General features: G+C 39.5%; 1 protein-coding gene across 1 annotated transcript in view; it reads left to right on the top strand.

The window, feature by feature from the left end:
- The window catches only part of adgrl2a (adhesion G protein-coupled receptor L2a), a 72583-nt gene that overhangs the window by 27299 nt on the left and 32752 nt on the right, over nt 1–12532 (top strand). The window contains exons 3-5 of the mRNA XM_070908621.1: nt 1007–1116; nt 7937–7951; nt 9081–9881. Of these exons, the coding sequence (XP_070764722.1) occupies nt 1007–1116; nt 7937–7951; nt 9081–9881 (926 nt within the window). The remainder of the gene's footprint in view (nt 1–1006; nt 1117–7936; nt 7952–9080; nt 9882–12532) is intronic.

The raw sequence follows: 12532 nt of genomic DNA, 5'->3' as shown, positions 1-12532 counted from the left end.
CATGTATAAGAAATGTACGATGAATTACACACATTTTGCTAAACACAGAATTAATTCTGATAATTTTACTGCCTTGATGAGTATTTTGGTATTTTCTGCTCTTCCGGGTCTGGAATTATAGAGCCTGCCGTAGAAATCATTAATGAGACCTTTGATGGCATTTTGGGTGAAAATTCAAGAGCCTCATCTAGCTACTCAGCATGTAGACCCATTCAGAGATGGAGCAAGCACAAATCAATAAGTCGGGACATTTGAGTGCAACACACAGACTTTGTTTATCCCGTGCAAATGCGCCCCACCAAACACCGATGTGGGGGGTAAATTCTAAAATCACATGAGGTCCCCATGCAATTGTAGTCCAGTGTGAACAAGGCTTTATCTGTTTTCCACCGTTATTTGTTGCATTTGTGCTGTTCATGTACATTTAATCGTGACCAGCAGGTACAAAGTACAGAACAGACGAAGCACCAAACTGTGTGTAACTGCAGGATTCATTCTGAAAACTGAGAATGTAATACACTGTTGGCCAGTTATTGACCAGACAGGTAATAGTGCATTATAAAAAATGCCGCAGAACCTTTTTGGATTCTTTCATTGGCCTGCACACATTCAGACACATTATGCAGGCTCATAAAGTCGACATATGGAATAGTACGCTGCTGAACACAGCGGACAAGACCCAATAGTCAGCCGCTGAGTGAAAGGCAATGGAGTTGCTGACTCCGTAGCTTACATTGCTACGTGGTAACAGCAGTTCACCATTCTTTTGGCTGAGTGTTACTCTATTAGCTTCTTTGTTGGGGGATTTGAATATTTCCCAGCCTGAACATGAGTTAAGAGCATTTGTTTTTGCATTTTTGTGGAGCCTGTGCTTGTTTACAGTATTTTAACATTCATGCATTTAATTCCTTCGACTATTTGCTTTGCTTGAAAAGGCTTGCATGGATGTATTTAGTCACAAGAGTAATTTTTGCTAAATTTGTTTCTTTGTATTTGTTTTTGTCAGATGCAACAATCGGACCCAGTGCATTGTGATCACAGGTTCAGATGTCTTCCCTGACCCCTGCCCAGGGACCTACAAGTACCTGGAGGTCCAGTATGAGTGTGTGCCCTACAGTAAGTATGACCCTTCTGTCATGAATTGACCCCCACCCCCCCCACCATCCCATCTTCAGTTTGTCTCCTCTTCTCTGCCATCTCTCTCTCTTCTGTGTCATACCATATCCTGTCCCATTTCTTCCTCTTGCCTTGTCCAGACAGTCTGCTCTCTTCATATGCAACACCCTCCAGCACCCTTTTCCTCTGACTCTTCTTCCATCTGTGTCACACCATGAACTTTTCATGAAATATGACCTGTAAAACCCTTTGGTCCTCTTCTGTACAGCCTTTATTATTGATGTGCTCGCCGTGTTTCCAGTGGATCGACGAGCCTGGTTATGAGGTAGCAGAGTAGAAGGAAGGGTAGAGGAAGTCATGCTGACTCTGTGATGGCAAGCAAGTGTTTCATTACTCAAGTCTTGCACGGAGAAGTCTATCAGGCGCAAAACACAGCTCACCTTGATGGCTTAATATACATCCAGACAACAGGTGTTGAAGTATGTCAACAGATGTTTCATTATGTAACAGAACAGAATGGCCCCACTCGTAAGTCAACAAGGTAATATTTCATCTAAAGAGATAGTGTTCACATTTTGTCTGCTCCTTGGATGCTAAAATATTCATTGCCATTCAGCTCCCAAACAATCTTTAGATTGCCCTTTGTCCTTTAAGCTCGCCATGTTCATTTGCAATTTGTGAAGGAAATTCCTCCATGTAACCTTTACAAACTGATTAATGACAAAGATTTAGATGAATTGCCAGAATCACTAATCAGGTGGAAGTGAAATAATTAGAGTGGGAGTGATGGGAAGATAGTATTTGGCAGCTCTTGTAGATTTAAATGAGAATTTTACTCATCGATGTCTTTAGATGCATAAATAATGCACCTTTATTCTGCTGTACTATTTTTCTATATATTAAACACATTTCTTCTACATTGCTCATTACCAGTATACCTGTCCAAGCTGTTCCCCTCAGTGTTGAATCAGAATGCATTAGTGAACATCATTAGATGGTGAAACTCATTACAACTTAAAGGTTAACCTCTCCGAGGCTTTGAGGACCTGTAATTAAAAATGGAATAAGCAATAATGAGTAGTTGAGTCCACATTATTGAGCAAAGCCAAATCCTGTAGCTTTTACCTTAAATGCCTAACTGCTTGTTTTTTTTTGTTTTTGCTTTTTTTCACTCGCCTCATAGTTAAGTGAAGTATTGATCCCATGTCTTTCTGTGTTACCTCAAACCTTAATAGTAGGATTAGCCTCAAGGTGCACTCATGTCCACCCACTGTTATGATTGTCTTTTGCCTCCTTCTTGCACCAAGGAAACAGTCAAGACCGCCGTAGTGTGGTGAAAAATAAACTTCTGCCCAAGGACTCTCAGTCCTAGCAAAGTCTGTCTAACAAAAATCCCAAACAGGTCACTCTAAGCAGTTTCAAACATGCATGTCTGTAGCCCCGTCTTTTTGCTTCTCAAGGTCCATGCCCAACCAGAATAGGACCAAGAACACAGAATGTATCCTATCGCAACTGCCCTGGTAAGTGCTTAGTGTTCTCCCAGTCTGATCCAGTCCACACAAGTCCAGTCCAGCCTTTCCCACTCAAGCCCTGTTGTAAACTGTGTTAGATTGTGATTTACAGGCAGGTTCCGTGTTATGTTTGTTCCCTCTTACCAGTCTTCTGTCTCCTCTTCCCCCAAAATAAAATACATATACCCCAGTTAATTTTGGAGAGTTTAAAACTAACGCAGAGAAAGGCAATGATAGGGGAAGATTTACTGAGCTTTTCCACACTGGAGCAAACCCTCACTACAGTTTTCAGATGGGATAGCAAAGATCTTCCTCCAGTTTTCCAGTTTTCAAATGGAATAGATCATATGCCAAACGCCAAGATTTGTGATTAAAAACATTTCAGTGGTTCAGGAGCTTAGGATCCCTGGATTTTCTGAGATACAAGACTTGAGAAGTTGTTTTTTGCAAGAAGATGTATTAAATCCCCATTAAGCTGATCAACGGACGGGACCTCAGACAGTGTCCTCATTTTGACTAGTAACTGCTGCCCTTCAAAGTCTGTCTGTCCCATGAAATCTAACCAGCAGTTTAATAACATAATATGATAAACACTTGTTTTTCTCTCTCACTGACTGAATGTAATTTGCTATTTAATTAATTTATTCTATTGCTTAAGTCTTTGCATAATCACACAAGCAATTTTGGATTTTCCCCTTCTGTGCAAGTGGCCTTTGCAACAAGTTGCCTGCATTTCTACCATTTTCATCATTTTGGCTTCATAATTTGGTTCTTGTCATGAACTGCCCTCATTAGCAACATTATCTTCACGTTCCAGCCAAGGATGTAAATTTTGCCTTCACCTGGCACTGAATTGCCCTTTGAATATGGCTCTAGTAATTGCTTGAATCAGGCAACATAAAAGCCAAGACATTTTTTTTTTATTAAGACCACGCCGTGCATGCTATTTTGAAATGGAGAAATCTTTTTTAGAAGAGTTGCCATTCCCATTGTACCCTTGGCAAAACTGTCATGCCAGTGGGCATAAACAGTCCTCAATCCTAATATTTTCATTTTTCATCACATTCTAAAGCCAGTAAACCCTCAGCTCCATGTGACATTGATGGACAGATTATGAAAATTGAAGTTAAGCTGTAACAGCATGATGTTTGGGTCCCCTTTGGTGTTTTTGTTTTTGTGTTCAGACCCCCACCCCCCCTCCCCTTATTTCTTCAATGTAATTTACATGATGCTTTAATTTCGATTAAACACTGTGGAGCCACTAACTGAGTCTGCCGTTGACAGCAGATATCCATCCATATCAACAGTGATTAGTAATAGTTTTTATAATTTGATTAGTGATAGTTCATAGAAAGCAGGAATTCCCTAGAAAGTCAGTAATGTCGAGGAGAGAAAGTTTAAGGTCTTTGGGTTTAGTGTGGGTTGGGATGTGTCTCATGTTTGTTTGTTTTAATGTTGCTATATTAAAAGTGACTGACTCTCTTCCCTTCCCCTGTGCAATCTGCAGGAAACCTCATCGGCTATCTGATTCACTCTCTTCATCCACTGACCGATCTTTGATCACACTGATTGCTATTTCTATTTTTACATTTCTACTAATGTCATCAGGTCTTCCGTCATGTGTGCTCCTTTTCTTTCCAGGTTTCCTTCTCACCATTTCTCTCAGTCCTCTTCTCGTCTCCTCTGTTTTAATACGACTGAGGCGGCTTCTGAGAACTCAACTGCTTCCTATCCGTGTTTGATCTCTTAGTTAGCTGCAACACACTTGAATTTCTTCTGCAGAATGGTGTGCATTCATTTATGGACCCTTCTGAATCTCTAGTTTCCACTGCTTTTTTTTGCAGCTGAAGCCTAGGTCAGACTCAACAATTATAACAGATCCAAATTCTAATATGAACCTGCTCTAATTGGAGCTGGAGGGTTGCAGGATTCAAGAGGAACCTAATTTATGATTGCTCACACTATCCCACAGTGCAAACTGGCCCGAAATGTGTACAATTAGTATTTCAGTGTTGATTCTCGCAGGCCTTCTGTGGTTGAGCCTTTGTATTGTGAAGCCATTTGAGACTGAAATCTGAGAAAGACACAGCCAAAAACCAATAGAAGTGTAGATCAAGGGCAAAAGAACTGATGCATGGAGTCTGTACTCCTAGATTAACATCTCCACCAGTAAATTGAATTGAATAGATTTTATTTCAAACATGTAACAAATAATAATAAAAACAGGATAAGCCCAGAAAATGAACAGTAAACATATACAGCAACTTCTCAATAAACAAAATATATGAATATTACATGGAATACTAATAGGAAGAAGTATACACTTGGTCCTACCCCTTTTCTGTAACTTAAATAATGAACTTAATGTTTATCACATGTAGACACATAAATAATTACCTTAATGTTTGTCATATACAACTTAACTCTTCATAGTGGTACGAGCATAATGTTTTTTTAATTACATTTTCTTTTAAGTTATAACCCCCCTCTCTGTCTGGAAATATTTCTTGTATGTTGCCAGGAAGTAAATTATTTCTTGCTTTGTACATTATTTGTGCAGTCTTAAATTCTACTAGATCCAAGCATTTGTCTTTAAAAACATCAATCCTACATTGTTTCCTATCCTCATGGCTCTTTTTGTAGTAAGCATAATGAGTATATGGTGCTTTTGTACGTGTTACCTGACACCTCTACACAGTAATTCAGATACGGTAATACAAGTGAGCAGTACAGAGTGTGTAACGCTTTATGATCCATTCCCAGAACTGCAGCACTCCTTGCCAACTTTGCTTGTACATATCTTGTTTGAGGTTTCCAGCAGATTTTGTGGTCTAATATCACACCCAGAAATTTATTTTCGTATTCTATATTAACATTGTCTATCATCACTTGTACGTGAGTGTTTATTTTTCAATTTCCCAACAGCATGAACTTGATTTTGTTCAAATTTAAGCACACAAAATGTAATTTCTGCTGCTAGGTGTCTCTCAGTGAAAACAATAACGAGGCGTAGTTGACGTTGTGAAGTAGCGTGGGATCATGGGAGCTGTTGTCTTCATTGTTAAACAACCACCATAGCCAATGAAAATCTAACTGATGTGACTCAGGCAGAAAATAGTAGTTACTAGATGTAGCTCTAGTTCTATGAGGCTAACCCCATTCACGGACAAGGAGAGTTTTATTCATGTTGTTTATTCACCTTTATTCACTTTATATTTTTTATATTTATTTTCTGCATCTCTATTTCTATAATTCTCTATATAGTGTAATTTTAACAGGCATTTTGTAGCCCCTTTGTGATCCTCAGACTTTCTGTATAGTTCTGGCTTCTGCTGTATTGTTTTATTGGACAATTTTTGTCATACATTTGAATATTAATTTATTAGTTATTTATTACTGTATTCATATATTATTTTCCAGTTTTGTGTTAGTAATTCACTTCTATATTATAAGTACAGTCATAAACTACCAAAACTGGTCAGTGATCACTGATGTCATTTATTAGTAGACCGCTCACTGTCTTGTCCTCCATAACATTTGTAAATATGTTATCTATTAAAGTGGTACAGTGTGATGTTATTTTACTTGGTCCAGGGATCATTGGATATAAACTCATATTATACATTGCATCAATCAACAACAATCTTGGCAAACATTCCCTCCATACTATTCTTAAATATTAGTATTATATATATATATAGTATATAGTATATATATAACAGTGTATATTGTAAGAATAAATCTGAAATTGAATTATATCAAATAGCAATGTGCCTAAAATCAGCCCACATTAGTAGAAATAATTTTTTAAGTCAAGTAGGTTTCAAAACAATGAAATTAGATAAACTACATTTTCGGTGAAGTATAAACTGTTGCCATGTAATAAGAAGTGGTTGAGCTTCAGGTTTATGATGATAATTTTCCTGAGATTTTCTGTACACATATGAAAAGGTCATTGAATGATTTAATCAAAAGAAATCTGTGATGTCCATCTTTGTCCCCTCACATTTTATCAACAACTTGCCAATTAAACACCAAGCAGATGAATTATTTAGCTGAACTGTCCCAGTTGGGAAAGAGTCTAGTCTGACCGAGGCTTCAGACTAACCTGAGAAACGTCTTTTCTGAAGAATTTTTGTTTGTTTGTAAACTAGTCATAAATCATTTTCTAGAAATGTTCAGTCTTGTTGCAGTTAAAAATAAGCTGGTGATATTCATGCAATGTTAACGCATTCTTCTTTATTTTTTAAGTCTCATGATATGTTTTATAAATCAGTCATAGACATCTCAGATTAATGGACTGGGAAATGCTTCTTAGCACAGTTGTCATCAGAGTGCCTTGTCTGAATGTGCCCATGTTGGCTAATTTATAGCAGACTTGTATCAGAAAGCACAAAATAACTCAACAAATTAAGTGCAGTTTTGTACTGTGGAATTAAATACATGCTTCAACAGTGAGTGCACATAAGCTATATTAATGTATTTTTGCTCCACTGGTTACCTGCTTCCTTGATAAGGCCACAATCACTTGTTTTTTTCTGAATACATGTGGCTTCATAATTGTAAAAGTGGACAAGTAAGATTAGAGTGTTACGTGGAGACTTTTGTAAATAATAGTCAGGTGTTACATTGTCCAGAATAGTAAAATGGCATTATTTTTATATTTATTGTATTAATGTATTTCAAAGATATAGCTAAGAGGTATATACTAATCTATATTTAACTGAAAAAATGACACTCATTTTTATGAAATTAGGCTTGGTTTATGGTGGTGGGTGGATTAAAACAGACCACAGTTTGAAAGCAACTTGGTTTGGCTTTTCAACAAAACGATAAAATTATGCTACAAATGTAGTATCCAAAAGATGGCTTTGACGTAGGATTGATGAGCAATATTTATAAAGAGAAATCATTCTCTTGACCTGTGTACCTTTGTATCAAACAAAAATCAAAGATCTTTTTCCTGCAAATGTGAGAAGTTGACCCTGATGAAGTTAGTGATAGCAGATAACTTGCAGACATTTGACAGTATAAAATCCATCCACCACTGTGCTTTAAACCAATTGTTATGATTGGTCATGATCACAAACGATGTACTGATCAAACCCTTTTTCTAAGACAGGACCTTGACGGCAGTGTGTCGCCTTACTCACAACTTTCCTGCTTTCTCTGAATAGGTCTACCCATCTTTGTCCATGTCTCATAACGTGTTTCTGCATATTGTAATCGTAGCGATGACAGTTAATTCATATTAATCTCTTTTTTTCCCCTTGCACCCCTTTCATTCTCTCTTCCAACGCTTAAAATAGAAGTGGAGCAAAAAGGTAAATAACAGACACGACCTAAACCCTAGCTCCTTGTTTTGTGGCATCTGGTTGTAAACTACCTATTTTCCCATGGTGGCCCCTTCAAACCCATCACAGACATTATCTTCAGAATCCCCCTACTGTAATGTTAACGTCCAGTGTAGTGCAACAAGGGAAGTGAGGCTGGCCCTAAAAAAAAAAGACATCACACAAGCAGCCAAAAGATGTAAATGGGGGCGTATTGGCTGCTGTCCACAGGGGCTTCCTCTCCTCATTCTCCCTGGGTGCTTTTGCTACTCAGCAGAATCTCATATTGCCTGGCTTCCAAACCCTTTTTCATAGCATGCCATGGTAACAGTGTTTCTTGGCCCTTTTTTTCAAGCTATTGCTTTTTCTACTGTCCCTTTTCTCTCCAAGCCCCCCTCTTTCTCACTTTTCTCCCCATTATTCTCACCTGACCACTTGCTGCTCTCTTCTCTGTTGATTCTAATGCCTCGTATGCCTCAGAGCAACAACCAAAACACCTCAAGAGACCCTTAATGAAAGTTTTTTAAAATCTTAATGGTTGTGACATTTGCACCACTTCGTAATGACAAGCCTCTCAGGTATATACCGTAGAAAAGATGGTGTAACTGAGACACATCTAAGTACACACAAACATTTTGCAGACTCTGCTGACTCCTGCTCTCTCATAACCTCTCCCGTCTGTTGCCAAGTGACTTTAGTTGGCTGCATTTTTTTCGTTTACAGGACCAATTGTTTCGTTAAGTTTTGTTTCTGTTCTATTTCCCCTCATTTGTGTTCTACTCCCAACAGTAAATGTCTATGAGGCCAAGCTTCTTTTTGTTTCAGACAACTTTATATATTTAAACGTTATGCTCAATAACTTTCCTATTCCTTTTTTTCATTCTATGCACAAAACCAAAATCCTTATACTGCTTGTGAACATTGGCAATAGCTGGTAGTGTGTGGTAGTGTGTTTTGGCCACTCTTTAATGTGTGTCTGTCCCCACTCCTCGTGGACAACCTGTTAAACAAAATAAGGACATTAGAGATTATATGGATGTTACATATAGTTTTGTATGGTTTTTATTTTTCACATGTTAACCTGTGTCTGTTTCTCATTCTACTCTTCTCCCATTACTAGTTTTTCTTTGTCCTGGGACTCTGAAAGCTGTCGGTGATCCCTCCTTTCTATTTGAAGCGGAGCAACAAGCTGGTGCCTGGTGCAAAGACCCACTGCAAGCCGGCGACAAAATCTACTTCATGCCTTGGACTCCTTATAGGACAGACACTCTCATTGAATATTCCTCCCTGGATGACTTCCAAAATGCCCGGCAAACCATCACCTATAAGCTGCCGCACCGGGTGGATGGGACTGGATTTGTGGTCTATGACGGGGCTGTGTTTTTCAACAAGGAGCGTACCCGCAACATTGTGAAGTTTGACCTGCGGACTCGAATCAAAAGTGGTGAGGCCATCATCAATAACGCCAACTACCACGACACGTCACCCTACAAGTGGGGTGGTAAAACAGACATTGACCTGGCGGTAGATGAGAATGGGCTGTGGGTGATCTACGCCACAGAGCAGAACAACGGCATGATGGTAATCAGCCAGTTGAACCCCTACACGCTGCGTTTTGAGGCTACCTGGGACACGACCTATGATAAGCGCTCAGCCTCCAATGCCTTCATGGTTTGTGGAGTACTCTATGTGGTCCGCTCCACCTATGAAGACAATGAAAGCGAGGTCAGCAAGAGCCTGATTGATTACATTTACAATACCAAACAGAACCGTGGGGAATACGTCGATATCCACTTTCCCAACCAGTACCAGTACATTGCAGCTGTGGATTACAATCCGCGAGATAATCAGCTCTATGTGTGGAATAATTTTTACATCCTGAGATACAATCTGGAGTTCGGCCCACCTGATCCAGCGCATGGTAAGAACCCAGCCCCCCATCATTTTCCTTTGCAGATAATATTGTTAAATTGCATTGCTGAAGTCGTGATTTAAGTTGCTGTCAAGTGCGCTTTGATATTCCTTTGGTATTCCCCATGTATGTATTAAGTGTCACAGCTGACTGATTTTTAATTTAGAATCTAATATGTGCTAGATATGTTACCGAAGCTTTGGAGTGTAGGAAAGCATCTGAAGTGAGTAGGGCTCTGTGGTAAACAACACCTCGAAGCTAGTTACCATATCATAAGGGATCAGTATCTTGGGGATTTGGGGAGGTTTACCATCCGGGCGTTCCCTGAGTCCCTGGTGCTAACACTCAAGGGACCCCTGCTAGCATATCCCTTTTTTTAGAGAGAGTAAAACAGGGAGAGAGAGATATATTTTCACCTCTGGAAACATACATGCCTGGACAGGTGCAAAGTCTGGCCTAGGGCAAGGTTAGATCATTCCCCAAGCGATCCTGAAACTCCAAATCTCCATCGGCCATTAAAATGAAAAAAAATACTTGACACTCTGTTGGCAGAGTGTAAGGACTCATGGTTCTGTCTAAGAGAGAAAGAGATGGTAGACACAAGGGAGAGGGATCAATCATCCAGGGTCACATCAGCAGCGTATGTTTTTAATTTAGCTGTCAAGAGCTGAGGGGAGGCTAGCCTAGGCCTGCGATAGTCCTTACACTGAGAATATAATAAGAGTAATTATCCTAATCCCCTCCACACCCAGAATCCTAAATCCACGTAATGCTCAACGCAGTCAGTGATGAGCCAGAGAGGTCAAGCAACTTTTCCACAGATTATCCGAGAGCTCAATTTATTAATGTGTTTGCTCGTCCACTCTTGTATTGATAGGACATGCGCTAGAACTGCTAAATTGGGTTCAGCCAGTGGAACAGCATCAATCTGGCCAGACCAAGGCAAGCTTTACTGTAACAGAAGAAGAATGTAGTCCAGGTTGGAAAGCAAACTTAATATGCAAAGGGAGCATTGAGTATAATACTGCAACAATCATGGGGGAAAAGAAAAAAAAACATGTTTCTTTTTCAACTCTTAATAATGTGTTTGAAGTTACTTTACTGCCAATAAGACAGATACAGACAGATTTTTAAATTAAATATATGCATATTCCAAGTAAATTTAGAGCAATTGAGGAATATGCTACTGTCAAAAGGTGTTTCCTTATTTTAGTCATGTCCAAAACATAATGTCACACACTGATTCAGAGAATTCAAATGAGCTTTTAAGCAGTGCCTTGCATTTGCAGGCAGCTGTTGTAAAAGTGGTCATAATATCACCTGTTCTGCTATCTAATAAGAATAAATTGGAGCATGTCTTTACATGCCATGATGTGTTTATATACAGTAAACTGATTATTAAGCAGTCAAGGAACAGCCTCCACAACAGCCTTCATTTTCAGCTTAGCTGTTATGGATTCCTGGAATAAGCTGTGTATAGACGGGCTGCACGCTCAATTGATTTATTCATTTTCTGAATGGACACTGATTACTGATAGAGAAATCAGAGGCTTTAACAGAATCTTTTTACGGAATCTACTTTACGGTTGTTTGTGTGTGTTGCGCCTGAGTACATGTGTGTGAGAAACATACAAGTGTTTATTCACACAGTCAGACCTCCCAAGCACCCAAAGGAACCCACTTCCCTTCCTGTAGATTATGTTTGGAAACATATACTTCCTGACATACTGTATTTGCTCCTCAGGGCTTCTGTATTCACACATCTTTATTTTAATGTCAACGAGAACTCTGTTCTCCCTTCTTGACAAATGAGACAGGAGCCTGGCCCTGCCGCTGACTAATGTATGTTGAGTTGCAGTCGATGAGTGCAAGGGAGAATGGTCCAGGATGATCATCAAGATGTCAATAAACTTGTCCTCCCACATGGCTGATGTTGACACATAAATGATGGCACTTTTTTCTGGCTGTCACTGAATGCCCTCTCTATCTTGATGCTTGTTTCGGTGCCTGCTCGACTAGGCACCGAAACAAGCCATCAGAATGCTTTTGTGGTGTTAAAAGTTGTCGGTACATGTGTTTAGAGCAGCGCCTGGCTAAAAAAAACAAAATCAACTCAAAAAACAAAAAATGAAAAGAACATTTCAGCTTTGCTCAAATCATCCCAAGCAGAAAGCATTTGTATAACAGTGCATGGCTAATTATTAATGTAGATGAAAACCAAAAAACTTTTTTTCTTCAAGAAAATTTCAAAACATGTATAGAGGAGTCATCAACGTAATGGGGGTGGGGGTGAGATTGATACTGTATGCATTTGCCACTGTACGCTGCTCATCCTACTCTACCCTCGTTTCACGTATTTCAAGTGCACAAACAACTCTGTCACATGGTTCGCTCCGTCATGGAATGCAATCACATCGAAGTGATGTTGAGACCCTGCGTGGCAGACAGTTGGGTTCTTGTCAAGTCCAATAACGTTGCTCGTGTCGAGGCAAGATCATCTCTTGTAGGATTATGGGGGAGTGGATGGGGTCACATCCAACAAGCGGCTCCACTAGAAGTGGACATTAAATGGGTCAGTAAGTCCCTCTCTTGGCTTTGACCAGCAGCGCCATAATCCACTCATTTAACCATGGCTCCATGCCTGGTTTCCTTCTTGCATA

This window comes from Enoplosus armatus, chromosome 7 (assembly GCF_043641665.1).
Source record: "Enoplosus armatus isolate fEnoArm2 chromosome 7, fEnoArm2.hap1, whole genome shotgun sequence".
Lineage (NCBI taxonomy): Eukaryota > Metazoa > Chordata > Actinopteri > Centrarchiformes > Enoplosidae > Enoplosus > Enoplosus armatus.
Note: the sequence above shows the minus strand (reverse complement) of the source record. Positions and strands in the feature narration are given on the sequence as shown.